Below are 17,876 nucleotides of genomic sequence, written 5' to 3' on the forward strand. Positions count from 1 at the left end.
GACTGGAGTACATACTCGACAAGTACAGAAGTTTACTTCCGTGTTCTACTGTTGTCGTTTGGTGTATGACGGGTGACGCCAAGCACGTAAGCCTCATTACCGCCACCTACAGTGTTGATGAACTACTGAAGTGAAATACTTTTAATAAATGCATATAAATATGTATATTTGTTTGTATATTATAAATATTAACTTGATTCATTTTAGATAGATACACATCGATATAAAATTAAAAATTAAGATAAATAAAACATTAATTAAATGACTAATTTCTCCCCTCAAACAACCTCAAAACTGCATTCCACAGGACACAGAAAAAGAGGTATTTGAGGATTATGTGCGTTTTCTCTGCAAGAGTTCCGGCGAAATGCATTCTGAGATACGTGGTTTTCCCAAGTGCGCTCAAGTCACCACCAGATGCATACTCGCTAATTGCGTACTTGTGAATTGGATGAGTACTTGTACTGAGAAGTATGTATATTGAGAAACGGCCTCCTATTGCAGTTTTCAGAAAACCGGACTTTAATCTGCATTCATTTACTCAGAGCTACACCTATGTTACGTATGTAGTATAATGAACAGTAACAAATAAACCAAACGTAAACTAATACACGCATTCAAAGTTTTTGTATATTATGCTTTCAATTGTGTATCCGAGGAAGAGCAGCTGACACTAACGAGGATCCAAATAAACAATACAATAAATGGGTTAGTTACAGAGACTAGTTACTAGTTATGTAAAATATCGCCTCTTACGAACAGAGATAACAAACGGTCCCACAAACAAGCACAGTGACATTTTTAAACACTTTTAAAAAATAGAAGAAACTGGTCAAAGAAACAAGAAGCTATTAATGGGACATTTATTTTAAAAAAAAAAGTTGGGGAGAATCAAAGGGCATGAACAGAAAGAAAAATTCAGATGTCATTTACAGTTGAACTCAATGATACTGTTTAACAGCAACAGTTATACACATCCATTTACACAACCTGTACAAATATTTTCCCGCAAATTTGCAATTTAAATTCAAAATAACTTAAATAGGTTTTTTCTATGTAAAAGTGCAAGTCCTTGCATGTTGGATGTCTGTAAGACCACGGCGACAGCTCTACGGTTTGAAGCAATGACGTATGCAACACCTTTTAATGTTCAGCATCCGTAGCCACTGATCACATGTCCTTTTTCCATGCAAATCAATTATGGCAATAAAACGATCTCGACTCTTGTGATTTGACAGCGAGCACCTTCTTAACTGAACCACGTCCGACCCTGAATAAAACCAGCAGAACATTTCAGATTTCCTCTTTCGCGTGTTGTAGTGTTCTTGGGGCAAAGGTCAGCCTTTCAGCACAGCAACAATATACCATTACCTGTTTAGTAGTGTTATAGTTTAGCATTAACAACAAAATAAAATAAATCACAGTTACTGGAGGCCATACTGTACATGATAAACCCAGATACAGTAGGGCAGTAGTAGTCTGTAGCAACGAGAGAGTGTGTGTGTGTGTGTAGAGTGGATGATTCTCCAGTCACAAGGCATGAGACAACAATGAAGAAGAAACCGTTAATGCTGATGCTTCAAAGTCTCGACAAGCATCCTTTAGATTGGTGAGGGGGGGGGGGGGGGGAGGGAGAACAAACCCACACACGCTTTTGGGCCTTACATGCTTCTGTAGTAACAACATGCAGCTGATGGCAAAAAACAAAAGTGTCACCATCATGAGTAGGAGAATATCATACAGCATATCTGCTCATTAAACACTGGTCACCATGGCTTCTACAAGAGACTGGAAATGTGTTTGGTAAATAAAAGATGTATAGGCATTTGCAATACAAAGGAGGAAATAACAGGCACCAAGTCCTTTTTCTGTGTCTGTGTCTGTGTCTGTGTGTGTGTGTGACACGGGTAACTACGACTTCTGCTCGGCTCCTGCAGCCGTCTGAGCGGCGCTCTCTGGTTTAAGGATCTGGTAGGTGATGAGGTACTCTGGGAAGGCCTGAAACAAAGATTTGACACGTGTATTTTGGCCTTTTTTTTAGTTATTATGGGATTACAGAAGATTTTGCGTGAGAAGTTGCGTTTACCTGCTCTCCTCTGTAGATGACGTACTCGGCGTAGGCTAAGCCGTTAACACTGGGCCGCCCGATCACCGAGTGATGTCCCGGGGGAGCGTGGGCCATCTTCATGGCACTGAACTGCAGGAAGGATTTGCCCAGGGTCACTCGGCAGAACAGCATTTGCCTGACGGTTGAGGAGAGAGTGTGAAATTCCGCAATATTTCATTACATAACCTCAAATTTGATTGAACAGACCGCGGCGCGCGCACAGCATGCTAGCTAGTGGTGCTCCATAAATTCTCCCCAGGAAACACAGGTGGCCTACTTTAGTTCCGTGTTGTAGTTATGTTATCGCATCCTCAAAAATAGAAACAATAGAGACTGAAGTTTATGCATGTTTTAAAAAAAAGCAATGTTAATAGATTTTTAAGACCTTTCAAAATTCTATTTAAGACCTTTCATGAGATTTTAGGAGAATTTAAGACATTTTAAGGCCTTAAATTCAAATTATTGGATTTAAGACTTTTTAAGACCCCGTGGATACCCTGAACCAAACCATCAATCAATGTTGTGATTTAGTTGGAAAACACAACATCCTAAATTAAAATTTAATTAAGAACAAATACTTTAGATTAAATACATGTTATTAAATGCTATCATTCAAATTATATTTGAACGAAACTGTTTAAACTAATTAAACGACTGTTTGTAGATGCTAAATCAATTGGTATAATAACTAATATAAATAATAATCTGTATCCCGTCTCTTTATTACAGTTTAATTTATCCTCATCTTTTATACTGTATTGTACTGATTGGGAAGTACATTTCCTACTACCATAAACACAAGATTGGTCCTTCAGAAAGGTTTTGTTCAATTGGCAACATAATCAGTCTAAGAGCTGCTCTTTAGATTAATCTTTTTATTGGACCATACCATTTTTGTGTCTGGGGACGCACTCCATCTTTTTAATCTGTCCTTTTTGAGTGTTTTATTGTGAAAACGAAAAAAAAAACCTATGAACAGTCCGAGTCAAAATTACCTGTGGCACAGGTAACAGGAGCGGTCTTTGTGTGTCGGGCAGCCTGTGCCTCCACCAATGCCGTAGACGTACTGGTTGCTCTTTGAGGAATTCTCTGCAAAGTAGATCCCTGCTCCAAACATCCCTCCTATGTAGGCGTGGCGCTCGTCAAAGCCTTTGTGGATGATGGCGTTGATGAACGGAGAACCTGAAGGCAGATGAGGAAGACGTGCGTTGAAATGCAGACAACAACGCGTGACTCACGTGAACACACAAAGCAAAACTCATGGTGTGTGTTACCATGGAACAGCATCCGCTCGTTGTGGTGATTGTGGTTCTCGTCTGCGATCTCTTTCTGCCGGTGTGTGTAGCGTTCCCTCAGCTTCTTATTTACCACCTTCTGAATCTGTGGGCCACAATATGACACGTCAAACAAGATGCTTTTGTTGTTGATGTTTTACCAATAGAAAAAGTTCCTATAAAATATGTTCAGTGATCAGTGGATTATCAAAACAGGAAGTAGAATTAGACTCTTGGCTCTGACCTTGATGATGTTGTATCTGCTGAACACACCGCCAGCGTTGCCTCCATCTCTGTGCTCTCGGATGGTGCTCTGCATCTAAGTGATTCAACAAAAACACCATAATAGCATCAGGCATGTTGTTAGGAGCAATCGACCACTGTTCTGTCAAGTTTTATTGTTTTATTATCTGCTGGCCGCAGCTAAAACCACACTATAAATAATACTAATACTATATAATGATGCTAATAAACTAATTAAGTCAGGATTCACCTCCTCCTCCACAGACTGATACTCCTTGTCATCTGGGGCGAGGTCTATCAGGATGGTGCCCTGGCTGGCACAGTGGAATGTCAGGTATGGGTTGGAACCTGGAAATTAAACAGCAGTCAAATGGTAAAACTTCCTTTCCCCCGTGTTTGAAAAGCAAGTGGTAATAAAACAAGAATAGAAAACAAATAACGATCCAGGATGCATCCCGACCTGGTTGGCCGCCCAGCAGCCTTTCAACACCCTTGATGAGCTTGTGTCGGTGGCCGTAGGCGTTAATTCCGATCTCCTTCAGCTCCTCGTGACCCATATCAGCCAACACATCCAGGGTGATCTAGAGGATGGAAATAATGAAGCGGGTTGAGAGATGTTCTACAGCTAATGCAATCAACTCAGATTGGTTTCGTTTGTCTGTTTGCACCAATTATCAGTAATATTACATTTGAGCAGACACCACCATGTTATTCTCATCTATATAATCTTCCACATATTGATTATAAATTCATCTCAATGTCTGACAACCAGCAGGGGTTTGTCTCAACCCACTGCATTTAAAATAAATGCCGCCTAATTAGCGTGACTAGGTGACAGACATCGAAGCACTAATATGAGGCGATTCATGCTTTAAAATATAGTGTCTTAACTTCAGAACAACACAAATAAATCTGTGTCAAATATAAATCACTGTCAAATGAGTTAACATAAAGCTGATTAAGCTTTCAGCAGTTTGACGGGATTAATGCTACTTGGCCCCACTCGCCTCTGTGCTCTGTGAGTCCATTTTCAGATGCAGCATAATAACAATATTTACATCATTTCTGCTCAAGAAGACTAAACAAAGGAAAGAAGACAACATCAACATATGCACTGCAGCTTTAATTATATTAAAGGTAGCTCACCTGCTCCCTCTCAAAGATATCCCTCAGGTGCTCCAGGCCCAGGCTCTTCATGAACTGACTAATGTTCATGTCCAACATTGTCACTGTGAAAATGAACGAAAAGGTGAGCCACAAAGACAATGACACATTCCGTGTTTACACGCGTTGTCGTTTCTATTTTAAGTAGCAGCACACTCACTTTCCCCTTCCTTGCGGTCACTGCCTGTGGCTCCATCTGCCACGCCGGAGGTGCCGGCAGCTGCAGAAGCAGCCAGCTCAGTGAGCGGCCCGGCCAGGTTGTCTATGCTGCTGGCGGCCGACAGACAGGATGGTGTGGAAGCGGGGGAGATGACGGAGGCGCTGACTACTGTGGCCTGGGGCTTAAAGCAGCTGGGCAGGGCATCTGGTGGCATGGCATCCATCAGCAAGGCCCGGATATCATCAGCCTGTCAACCAATAAAACAAGGACCCAATGACTACCTGATTCTGCAATGCATCTATTTCCACAAGGTGGCAGCAAGCATTTAATGAGTGGACTACATGTGTGTTTGCAAAAGTATTGGAGTTTCTGAGGGTCATTGAATGCATCAAATATAGGCATTGTTCCATAATTTGTGCTAGCCAGGAGCAGCCATGTTTTTTAAGCCTCCATGCAGAGCCGTGAAGTGTCTCCACATGACAGACAGAAGCAGTGTAGGCATTAGGCACAATTGTAGCCAGTGTCCAGCCAAAATGATAAATTGGACAATTTTTCCTATTTATAATTCCTAGGCTGCGATAGAGGCTGTTACCGTGGCCAGGTCAAGAGCCGTCTGGCCCTCTTGGTTCTTCATGGTGGGGTCGGCTCCATGAGCCAGTAGCAGTGCACAGAGCTGCGTGCGACCCTTCTGTGCTGCCTCGTGGAGAGGTGTGAATGCCCATTTGTCTGTAGCATTCACACAAGTATTGTACTTGATCAAAAGGGCTGCAATGTCCACATGCTGTGAAGAGGACAGGACACAGAGAACATCGTCTTTTTCAATCTCGGAACCAAAATGAACGGAAAATAACTGAAGCTGAAGATGAGATCTTTAACAACAGTGCAATTCAGACATGATGTGGTTTGTGCATCAGAGGCCATGTGATCTGAATTTGATGCAAAGTATTTGTATTCATGCTGTTGACACTGACCCCATAAGAAGCAGCATTATGCAGAGGGATCAGGCCGCCTTTGTCCTGGGCATTAACATCAGCCCCATGCTCCAGCAGATACTCTGCCACCTCAAGGTTGTTGTAGCCAGCTGAAACAAAAGCAAAACAAAAGCATGAAGATTCTGCACAAGTGGAGTATGTTAATTACACTTTCTAAAACAAATGTTGAATCAAGTCATTTTATTTATTTCAAAACATGTTTGTTTGTCCGTTAAAAGCTTTCCACTTTACAACATACCCACATATATCAAAAACCTTTTATAAGAGTGTGTTCTGTTTGGTACAAAGATGTCAAACTCAGTCACACATTAGAGCAGCTAGTACTGATTACCTGCAAGGTGGAGTGGTGTGGAGTTGCGTCCCTGTGTGTCTCTGCAGTTGATATTTTCAGGGGAGCAGAGTTTCTGGACTCGGGCAAGACAGCCTTTCTTGGCGGCGTCCAGCAGGGCGGCGTCACCTCTCAGCAGGTCCTGGATATCAGTGTCTCCATCTTTCACCATATCCAGTGGCATGTTGCCATCACGGTTCTTCTTGGAAGGGTCTGCTCCGTGCTGAACCAATCAAACAGTTAATAATCATACATTAACAATCAGTGACAGAGGACAAATACTAATCTGAGACAACACTTTGGACAGTAACGGGTCCTCACTTTGAGCAGCAGTTTGCAGATCTCGTATTTGCCTTTGGCAGCAGCTTCATGAAGCGGGGTGAACTTCCACAGGTCGGCCACATTGACTGAAGCTCCGTGTCTGACGAGCAGCTCAGCCACTTCATAGTGACCATAGGAGCACGCATTGTGGAGAGGGACCAGACCACTGGAGGGAAAACCACACGAGTCACAGTTTTAACATGAAGAGGATGGAGTGTCTTTTCAATTTTAAACACATTTAAAGATGATGTATGAAGAACTCACCCCTTGTCTTTGGCATGGACATCAGCTCCATGGTGCAACAGGTATTCAACCACAGCCACTCGATTGTAACCGGCAGCAAAGTGAAGAGGAGTGGAGTGGCGCCCCTCTAAGTCCCGGCAGTTTACGTTCTGAGGGGTGCAAAGTTGCTGCCATACACAGAGACAATGTGACAAATTAGCAAATCAACCGAGGAGTAATTGAACAGCTTTACAAGATAATTAGCATGGGTCCTCAACATTCATTTTTAATCTGCTGCTACTGGTGTAAAAATTATACTCGAGTGAGAAATAATGATGATAATGAAGTAATTATTCTCTGAATAAGTTAAACAATCTCGTCTGCAGCCATGACAACAAAAAACACTGTGAACTTACTTGCACCGTGTCCAGGTCCCCTGCTTTGGCTGCCTCAAGAAATCTGTAGTCCACATCAGAATTACGTGTGGGAACGTTTTCTGAACAAAGGAAAAAAAAAGAGACATATTTATATCTTCATTCCTAGACTGAACAAAATTGAACATGTTAAAAAGTGCAGTGGCTTTGATTACCGTTTAGAATCTGTTGTACGGCTTCATTGCCCATCTGAGCAGCAGTAAATCCCTGCAGGGATACGATGGAGGGGTCAGCACCGTAGCTCAGCAGCAGCTTGCAGGTCTGGATGTGACCAGCCAGTGCAGCTCTGTGCAGAGCTGTCTGACCGAGGGTGTCCACAGCATTTACCTGAAGTCGGAGGAGGTGAAGAAATACATTTTTACAAACTTTAACAACAGAGGTTCATGGAAGACCTGAATAAAATCAACCAGGGATGCCCTCTGCATCTCACCAAAAGCTGTTCACTGTTGAATGAAGATGGACAAGGAAAAACGCAGAAGAACAAAATCGTAGACGTCATTCTTAACGAAGTTAACACTTCTGGTATGCAAGTGGACTCGCTATCTTTGGCATGCAACAGACTTTATGTAGTAGGTAGTAAACTACATTGCAAGCTGTACGGGAAATGGGAAAATGACTCCTGGCGCAGTGACATGTCCATTGTATTACATCTGATGAGCTTGGATTAATATTACTGTTACATTTACTGCTGTAGATTTTAGTTTGGGCTCAAAATTCTCCCTAAAGCAGTTTGAGGAATGCCTACAATCAAATGACCACATCATCTTCAAATAGTTTCAGAACCTGTAAATAACCCAAGATGTCCCTCGATCTACTTGTTCCCTGATTTGCCATGGCTGGCCACAAATGTGTAAAAAGTAAATAAACAAACCTTTGCTCCGTGTTTCTGCAGCACCTCGAGTATGTCGTTGTGAGCTCTCTCAGCAGCAACATGCAAGGGAGTCATGAAACTGGAAAACATAACAGACAGCAATGATCTAGTCAATGATCTAGTCCAACAGAAGGCTTTTTTGTTTCCCCTTAGCATTTTATGTGCTAACACATACAGGTATCCTTCTTGTTATTAAAAATATGTTTTTTAATAATATAACGTATTGCAAAAAAAAGTGCACTGAACTCACTCTTTGTTCTTCTCATTGATGTTGGCACCTTTACGCAACAACAACTCAGTCACCTGCTTCCTCTTTGGGTGAGGGGAAGCCACAGCACAGTGCTGAAAGAAATCAACATTAGATTACTGTGCTGTCAAAGAGCTGCTCGTGTTCAAGCTGGAAAATCTTTCTATGTTAATGTTTGTACATCGTACAGACCACAACTGGCAAGACTTTTACTTTGCACAATTAAAACTGCAACACATGCACAAGACGAGGCCTAATTCTTACCAAAGCCGTCTCGTTGGTCTGAGGATGTTTGAAGCTGATTATCTCCAGAGCAAGCGTCTTCTTCACTTTGGCCATGTCTGCTTCCCGAGCTGCCTGTAGCAGTGAGTGACCTTTGAACTCATCTACATAAAAGAAATAAGGAAAAATACTTTTGAGTCTGGTGACTTGTTTGGGTGCATTTCCTCAAGATGACTTAAAACAAAACAAGGGTTCAATTGATTTTAAGGATTAAGTTGACATTTTATCAACAGTTTCCTCCATGAAATGGCATCAACCCCCTTGTGTGTATGTGTGTGGTGATGGGAACTTACAGGTGAGCCTTTCTTTAAGCTCTGGGGTGGGGGCCATGTCCACAGCACTCTTGCTGTGGCAGTTCAGCAGGGTGGGATCGGCCCCGTGGCTCAGCAGTAAGGAGCAGACCTCCACTCTGTTCTTGGACGCTGCCTCGTGAAGAGGAGTGAACTGCCACAAATCCATGGCGTTCACACAAGCTCCGTGCTGCAGAGAGAAAGCAGCACGTCACGGCCAGGAAAATTAAACTTACAGCTCAGAATTTCCTGGTTTAGATGGTAAGGGTGGGTAAGGTGTGCAGATTTTTCATACCACACTACCCTACCATGCTCAGAAAACGTCAATATATTATTATTATTATTACACCCTTTCCCCACTGAATCTGAAGTTATAATGTAAATATAACTAAATAGCTGCTATTAAATTAACGCGACTTGATCCATGTGCGCATTCTCAGGGCATGAATAACCTCTGACTGCACGTCCCCCAACAAACCTAAGTTTATAGAACTGTGATGGCAGTATATATGCTGTGTTTACTTACGTCTGTGTCCATGGTTAAGATAATCATTGCTGTATTTAACAATCGAGAAAAGGAAAAACGTGTGAAATGAGACTTCTCTTACTTTCAGCAGAAGCTCAGTGACCTCAAAGTGACCATAGGAGCAAGCATTATGAAGAGGAACCAGGCCCCTGGAGGGGAAAGCAAAAACCAGGTTAATGTCACTAAAACTGGCAGAAGGAAGTGTCCACTCTTCACGTGTCCTTGAGGTCTCACCCTTTGTCCTTGGCATGAACATCGGCTCCGTGCTGGAGGAGGAGCTGAACAATGCGGACCCGGTTATAGCCAGCAGCCAGGTGGAGGGGCGTTGACTGAAAAAATAACAGATTGTTAGTATACACACATCTCTAGTTACTTTAGGGTGAACTGCCTTCGATGGCCATGGGAGCAGGCGGCTGATTAGAGCCAAAAAGCAAAGTGCTGTGGCAGGCTATGCTCTGTGAGTCGCAGATGAATGGATGATATGATGCAAGGTCAATAGATTTTGTGGGCCAAGTCAGCAAAAACAAAAAAAAGGTTAACCCTAACCCTGACCTAAGTAAATAACAAAAGGCTAATTTAACAACATTACTCATATGCCTCAATGTATAGATTTTTCTTTGGCCAATATGTTTTACATTATGAGCAAGGACAACAGGAAATTCAAAATGGGTGGGAAGAAATTATGGTTGGGATACAATAGCCAGTACTCATTTAGCTAAATTAAAATCTATCAGGCATATTCACTTCTGACAATCTTTGAGCTTTGGCTTAGTATGTTACTGAAAGTGATCAAAAGCTTGAATAAATAAGATTTAATCTGTCTGTAAATCATCTGTAAGTGGAAAGGCTTGACAAAATGCTATAGAACCCCAAACGTAATAGGATGCAAAGGTATAACAAAAAGGTTAAGTGTCAGAAAGCATATCTGCAAGCTGTTAAAAGATAAATGTTAGTCTAGCAAAGCTGCAAAATTCATTAAAAAAAATATTTCCATTCAAAATTCTAGGTCAGGTTAAGAATCAAAAAGGAGGCACATCGTTCATCTCAGGGTGAATTCCAATTCCTTGCTTAACCCTCAATCTCAAAAATGCTCTCCCTCTAGTGCAAGTTCTGTCCCCATTCTCAGAAAAATTAAGTTGAGGGGCGAGTTTAAGGGCTGTATTGCCCTCAAAATTGAGATTTTCCAAGACCACCCTTGGGAGCAAGGGCTACCCAGAATGCATTGCGTGTTTTCACATGAGAAAGACGGCGTCGAAAGCAGCGAAGCGAGTGCGATACAAATGAAGTATTTTCTTTGTTAAAAGAGATATAAAAATGATGAAAACCGTGGTTGTGGTATTTGTATGAGTATCATCTTATAACTAACTGACAACCTAATAACTTGACTGAAATAAAATAATAAATAAATAATTGTGACGTAAATGTGTTGTTCTTCTTCTTCTTTTTTAAAGTTGACAGACTGGACGCAGCTTTGGCGTTATTCTGCCCCCTACAGTCTGAAGACGTATCTGCATTTAAGGGGTGTCCCATTTCTAAGTGACAAAATAACCCTCAACACTTGGTTTTGAGGCCAGTTAAGATTAAGGGTTGAACTTGAGGGTTAAGATAGGAATTGGAATTGGCCCTCAGTTTGCATGCAATGATAAAATGACTAAAACCCAGAAGGTCAACTGTTAGATCTCGAGCCACAGTGATTACATTAAATGGATCATGGAGGCAATGTGGGATAACTCGAGCAATCAAAAAGCAATCAGAGGTCATTACCATACAGTGTAGCATAGCATGAGAATGACAGGTGAAATATAGTCCATTCATTACAGCACAACAACAACAACAACAACCGATCCAACAGGGAACATGAAGTAGACACAAAACTCACAGACACATTTTCAAGATTCGCTTGACAAAAATGCAGAGGGGCAGGCCATCAGGCATGCATGAGTGAGTGATCGTCGTGGAAAAAAAAAACATAAACCAAATCAGAAACGGACGGAAGAGCAGTGTGTGACTGAAAGGTGAAGAAGTGTGGGTGAGTGTGCAGGAGAGGACAGACGCTGAGAAAGCAGGAAGTGGACATTTTGAGCTCCTCTGCACATAATCCAAAAAAGATGAGTCTTCACCATGACACCAACCCAACTCGCTCACTCACTCTGACACACACACACATACACACATACACACACACACACACACACAGAGGAGCGTCAGGGGAAGATAAATGAGTGACCCGTACACCGAGGTCCATGATGTGCAATTAACAAGTGACAGCCAGTTTAATGATAAAAAAAAAACCAATGAGTTAAAAGGAAAACAACAAACAAAAAGATCACAACAGTGCATCAATCAAAGTGGCCGTTATCAAGGTGAACTTACCAGCATTTTTTGGGATGTTGACTGATCGACAAATGTTGCCAGAGTCACACGGAAAACAAAATGAAACAAAAATTACAAAATGACAGCATCTTCAAACAGCAATTCTTTCCTCCCTCCCTAAGTCTCAGAAACACAGGCTCTAGTTATAATCACCGTTTGATCCTTCAAAAGCTAAATTAAATGTGACTCAGGGTTAATAGCTGGAGGGTGAATGTAGCTTCTGCTGCTTGATTTTCATCCAAGGCTAAGTGAAAAGGCAAATAAGGTTAACGGCACCCAGACTAATCTTCACTGGTGTTCTGGTGAGACCAAGCTAAGTCTGAACATACTGCAATAAAAGAAAGACATAGGCGATAATTAAACTCCTGTTGAAGAAAATGTGTTAATGCTGTATTTCAGCTGTTTGTGACAAGGGTTTTTAACGGCACGATGGAGCTGCAGACTATTTTGTGAGCCATTTCCAAAAACGGTAGGAAAAGGTAATTTTGCCAGATAAGACAGCAAATGCCTTACATTCTGAGAACAGTAATGCATGACAGACAAGAGAAATCTGACTCAACGTGGGAATTAAATAACATTCCTACACCTGAATGCTGATGTCAGAAGACACATGTTAAGTGCTTCTATATTAGGTGCACTTTAGTGCCATTTTTGTTTAGTCACCTGCCAGACATATCATATGATGACCTCAATAAAGCCTTTGTTCATGGAGTAATTGAAGAAACACTAGAAATGACATAGAAACGAGATGCAAAAAACTTAACTACTTAAATATACAAAGACCGGAGGCTTTTCTTCTGATATTTGGGGCTGGTGTTGTCAAATAGATTTTAAGATAACAAATAGCTTCGCTCCAGCACCTGGCATGAAAAAGAGAACAGATGCTCCCTCTCTAGACGGCTGATCCAAACATGATTAACCAAACCACTTGGCTGTGAATAAAGCAATGGTCTGTCTAATTCCTAACTCCTGGAAGAAAAAAACCGAAGGGAGCTGAATCCCATTCCACACAAGCCGTTAAGAGATCTTATGCGGTTAATGAGTCTCATTAACAGCTTTCTACAAATCCACTGACATAAATCCACTTTGCATCTGCAGCACACAAAAACGATCCAGCGATAATCTCACAATACTTATGCTATTTTTTAAAATAGAGCACTATGACTCTGCAGCATGGTGTTCTCAATGTGTGTCTGCTTTAATGTGGTGTGGTTTAAGTGGCTCGTTTACCTTGCGGCCATCACTGGCATGACAGTTGACATTTAATGGAGTTAGCAGTGCCATCAGTTTTTCTTCATTTCCACTCCTGTAATTACAATGAAAACACTGGTGTCATTCAGTACTCAAAATACAAACAACAAAAAAAAACACTGCTTTTTGTTAATCAACACCAATATAATGAAAGTATAGCAGCCAGGATAAACCGGTACATTTAATGTCAAGCAATCTACTTATATCATATATTAGCCATACACAGCTAAGAATATGCAAATACTAGCATTTAACGGTCAGTGTGATGGTCACCTTGCTGCTTCCAGAAGTTCATCTTTCTTGTATTCACCTGAGTACAAAAATAAACAAGATTAGAGCAAGGCAGGCTAAATATCCATGTTTACAAGTGATTCTGTGTTTTGCATGTATGTCAACAGTTACTGGATTACTGCTCCTGTTTGTTTGATAAATGGAATTACTCTAGTTTGTAGCAATCTTTTAATGACAGGCTACGACCACAATGTGAGCCTTTACACTTTGGTTGGTCGCTGATAAAGACAAAAGGTGTAGACCAAGGCTGCAACAATTTGTCGACGTAATCGATTACATCGAAGAGTCTCGAAAACTCCGACCCAAAGTTTCCAAAGTTTGGGAACATTTCCCTGAAAATAAACCAGTTTTTCAGTCTGAAATGTTAAACGCAATCTCTATGAAGCTCAACTCTGATTCCACGGTAGCACTACGGCGATGCACGAACACCTTAAAAGCCGACACCACGGAGCCGCTGTATCGTCACGTACCGAAGAGAAGTGAGTTCACAAATAACGTTGATACCTCGTGGATATTTTTAAATCACATGCTCATTTATTAATTAACCATCAGCCTATGATGCAAATACATAATACGTTTGTAATGTCAGTTTGTAATGTACGTCTATCAGTTTCTTAGCAAACGCTAGTTCACTCACGTTAATGCATATTTTATGGCAGTAATCAGTGAATTACATGTGAAGTTGACATACTTCATTTCAGCCCCTGTCGATACCAGCGTTCATAATGAATTGTAAACCTCCTTCACTTATCAAATGTGTGATTTGGAGCATACCAATTCGACATTTAAGCTTTAAGAAATCTGTGATAATTTGTTTGAGGTATTTAACTGTGATAAATCTTGTGTTATTAAAGCACACGTGTGAGTCCACTGTATGTCGGCTAAACAGACGTCCAAAATAGGTGCCAACGAACACAAGAATAAAGAGGAGCACATGATCAGAGGACCTGGGGGTCATTCTAGGCCTATGTTACTGCAAAATGTCTGATGCAGTATAGTCTTCCTGGTGTCGGGAAGAATCCTGTGCACTTTCTTGTGAGTGAACGAAGAGCTCGCAACAGTAATAACAACGTTACAAATGTGTGGTTATATTTAATCTGCTTTTTGATCATTTCAGTTAAATGACTAAAATTAAAATGTGACAGATGAGCCACTGAGGGGACTGACCAGTGAGAACAGCTTTGGCTGATGGGTCGGCCAGATCCAAAGCTGATTTGCCATCGGTGTTGCGGATATTTGGATCAGCTCCATGTTGGAGTAACACTGGATGAGAGATGTAGATAAAAAATACATTAGATGGACAGAAAACCAGTCAGTAAAATACAGGTTTATATTGTGCCACTATGACTATTCACTTCAAGCTTTTAAAGAACATTAGCTAATTTGCACATAGTTGCAAGAGTTGATAAATCTCTAAAAGACATTTCTGACAGATCTATAGAATTGCCGATGCTTGGACATAATCAGCAGGGACCCTTACCAATGCACACATCTATCTTTCCCTTGATGGCAGCCTCATGTAACGGTGTGTAGTTCCAGTTGTCTCTGGCGTTGGGGTCTGCACCGTGACACAGGAGGAGGCTAACAACTTCTGCGTGTCCAAAAGAGCAGGCGTTATGCAGCGGAATAAGTCCTCCGTCGTCCCTGGCGTGAACATTGGCCCCCGTCTGCAAGAGGTGCTCTACCACATCTTTCCTACCAAAACCTGAAACGGGATTAAAATGTAGTCAAATTAAGTCAGACGTTGGGAGAAGTGAATACACCTAACCCTGGCTACACAATCTAAAAAGGGTTACAAAATAAACAATATATTCAAAGTCTCTAGGGTTTACAGAGGATGGTCCGTTCAAGAGAAAACATTGATTGTGGCCCGTTTCTCGTTCTTCGCGGACAAGTTAAAAACCTACAAGCATCGGCTTCAGCAGTCGACACCGTGTGCTGCCTCTGGTCTCCAAAGAACAGAAATATGAGGCTGCAGTTCGGAGGGGCTCATCAAAATTGGACATTAGACTGCCAAGTCCCAATTTTCTTCTTCGATATTCTGATTCTGCATTAAGTTGTAATGGTTCAGGCTGGTGGTTTTAGGGCGCTCAAATGATCCATTCGAACCAAAAACTCTAGTTGGTTTCGTTTTCGTTGGTGTGAAAGCATCAATCGCACTCGGGTCCGCACCAAATCAAGCGGACCGAGACCGCCAAAAAGAGGTGGTCTCGGTCTTAGTCTCATCGTTAGCACAACCACATTCATGAAAATAGCGCGTCTCCTCTGCCTGAAATGACGCGCTATACGTCTTCGCCGACTCCAGTGCATCAGCAGATTGTTCTCCAGACGCAGCCGCGACTCATTCTCAAATTGGATATTTTGACAAAAATGGCCAATACAGAGAATGTAATAAACGAAGATCAGAGCAAGTAGCAATGTGCGAACGTGTTGCTCCATAGTGAGTCAAAATTGGCGCTTTTCTACCGGAAGATATAAATACATTGATGAAACGTCAATCGGGCCAATTTTGGTTCATTTGCTGGTGTGAAAGTGGACCACACTGGAGTCATATGTTACATAATAACAATTGTATTGCCTGGTGCGGATCAAATAATCAACTAGTGGTGTGAAAGCACTCTCCAAATGAGCACCATTTAAAAGTCACATCCTACCCAATGATGGGTACTTCCAGTAGGATAATGTGTCATATGGCAAAGCTCAAATCATCTCCGAGTGGTTTCTTTGTCATGGCAAACAGTTCATTTTACTCAATGACCTCCAGAGTCATCAGATCTCAATCCAAACGAGCGTCTCTGGGAACAGGTAGATTTGCATGTGCAGCCGACTGATCTGCAGGAACTGCCGTCACGTCAACACGGACCACGATCTCTGAGAAACGTGTTCTGCACCCGGCTGGATCCATGCCATCATGAATGGGCCATTTGCGTAGCAGCCATTTTGACAAGTTTTAGCAGAAAAAAAAACGCAGGTGTGACCGATCACAGTGACAATGCCTATGTTCGGTTCAAACAGAAAGGACAAGACAGTAACTGAGGAAACTGAGGAAGCTAAATGGAACCCCACCATCAGTCATTTGTTTATTTACAACTGCCAAAATGGCTGCTGTGCAAGGGGCTCTTTAAGGCTATTGAGGAGGAAAAAGGAGTCCAGCCCGGTACCAAGCAGAACCTGATGAAGTGGCAGCTGAGTGTAAATATTCAACTTGAGAGAAATAAACCTGTGATGCAGTGTAATTATGACAAAGCCTCACAGCTACATTTCAATAACAACACAGTGGGAACTCAGCAGAGCCTAATCTAACGCAAACCAGACACGCTACATTTTACGCTGTAATTACACATGAATTGACGTCTTCGTTGGCTTCGTACGCTAAAGCGAGCACTTATTTCATGGGACAAATTCGGTTAATGTCGATGATCACAGTCTGATGACGAAACAACTGCTTATCTCAACCAGACCATTACTTAATTGAGAGGCGATAAACCCGTGTTTTACAACATGCGAAAGGAAGAATGACAGGATAAGGCCGAGTGCGTCAACCAAAACACAACAACTTAGCTAATTAGCTACGTCACCAACGTAGCTAGAAAAACAGTGTTTTTATTTTTATTTTTATCATTAGCTTAGCTCTTCGTTACCCGCAGCGAAATGAAGCGGAGTTGATTTTCGCCCAGCCATGTCCTTCGCATTCACGTTTACGGAATCCACCAGTCGTTTCACCCTGGAAACATCCCCGTTACGACAGGCCTCGAACAGCTCCCTGAACGCTCCGCCGATGCCGCTGCTACCGTCCGTGGGACTAGAGGCTCCGGAGCCGGGGCTCGAGATGCTGCTGCTGCCGCCGCCAGAGGTTGTCGTAGTGGAGCTCGCACTGCTCGCCAGGACAGGGGCTGGTAGGTCCGGGGAGGCCAGAGCCATCTCGATCCCTCCGCTACATTCCCTCTCAATCTCTGGGCTTCCGACGGCCGACGAGAGCAGAGTCATCGGCGGAGAGGCCGGAGGTGGGCCCGAAAGAGAGCCGTTTCTTGGTGGCGATTGTAATGTACTCTGCTGCTGCTGCTGCTGTGAGGAGCGACGAGACACCGCCATTACAGCAGCTCTCAGGCGACAACAAGAGCTGCTCCTCCTTTCCGGTGAAAGTGGTCGCGTTTCCTGTCTCAGCTATTTACTCTCATTGTGGAAAATTCCTGAACGTCCTTCCACGTTCAATAATTTACTGTGGCAAGATTTTAATAACTATCCCAGATATGTATTATACGTACCCGTAATTTAATTTTCCAAAAAAAGAGGCGCCATTCTTCCCCTCATTTCAGATGAAATGACGTATTTATTTATTTTTTAAAATCTCATTAGTTTGATAGAGCGCTGTCTTGTAAGTGTCAAACTTAAGGCATGTTGAGGACGTACAATACTTCAGCAAAGTTGAAAAGATATTCAAAGATTCGAACTTCAGGGATCAATAACTCTTAATTAAAACGGCGTTGCAAGTGTTGGGTT

General features: G+C 42.1%; 1 protein-coding gene across 1 annotated transcript; it reads right to left on the reverse strand.

Annotated features, from left to right (window-relative positions):
* Window positions 1–846: 846 nt before the first annotated feature.
* On the reverse strand, window positions 847–17,504 carry LOC310938613 (poly [ADP-ribose] polymerase tankyrase-1-like). Its single transcript, XM_083903152.1, has 28 exons — window positions 17,018–17,504; window positions 14,857–15,081; window positions 14,544–14,639; window positions 13,359–13,395; window positions 13,065–13,140; window positions 11,835–11,855; window positions 9,696–9,790; window positions 9,544–9,610; window positions 8,939–9,125; window positions 8,628–8,749; window positions 8,367–8,458; window positions 8,117–8,195; window positions 7,401–7,572; window positions 7,228–7,307; window positions 6,854–6,999; window positions 6,590–6,755; window positions 6,272–6,491; window positions 5,920–6,029; window positions 5,541–5,729; window positions 4,949–5,195; window positions 4,771–4,853; window positions 4,085–4,205; window positions 3,875–3,972; window positions 3,626–3,700; window positions 3,382–3,487; window positions 3,103–3,289; window positions 2,087–2,243; window positions 847–1,998 (listed from the first exon to the last, which is right to left on the reverse strand). The coding sequence occupies exons 1-28, from the start codon at window positions 17,466–17,468 to the stop codon at window positions 1,912–1,914; spliced, it is 3,792 nt and encodes a 1,263-aa protein (XP_083759278.1). The 5' UTR covers window positions 17,469–17,504; the 3' UTR covers window positions 847–1,911.
* Between the last annotated feature and the right edge of the window lie 372 nt (window positions 17,505–17,876).

Source organism: Microchirus variegatus (assembly GCF_963457635.1).
Source record: "Microchirus variegatus genome assembly, chromosome: 16".
Lineage (NCBI taxonomy): Eukaryota > Metazoa > Chordata > Actinopteri > Pleuronectiformes > Soleidae > Microchirus > Microchirus variegatus.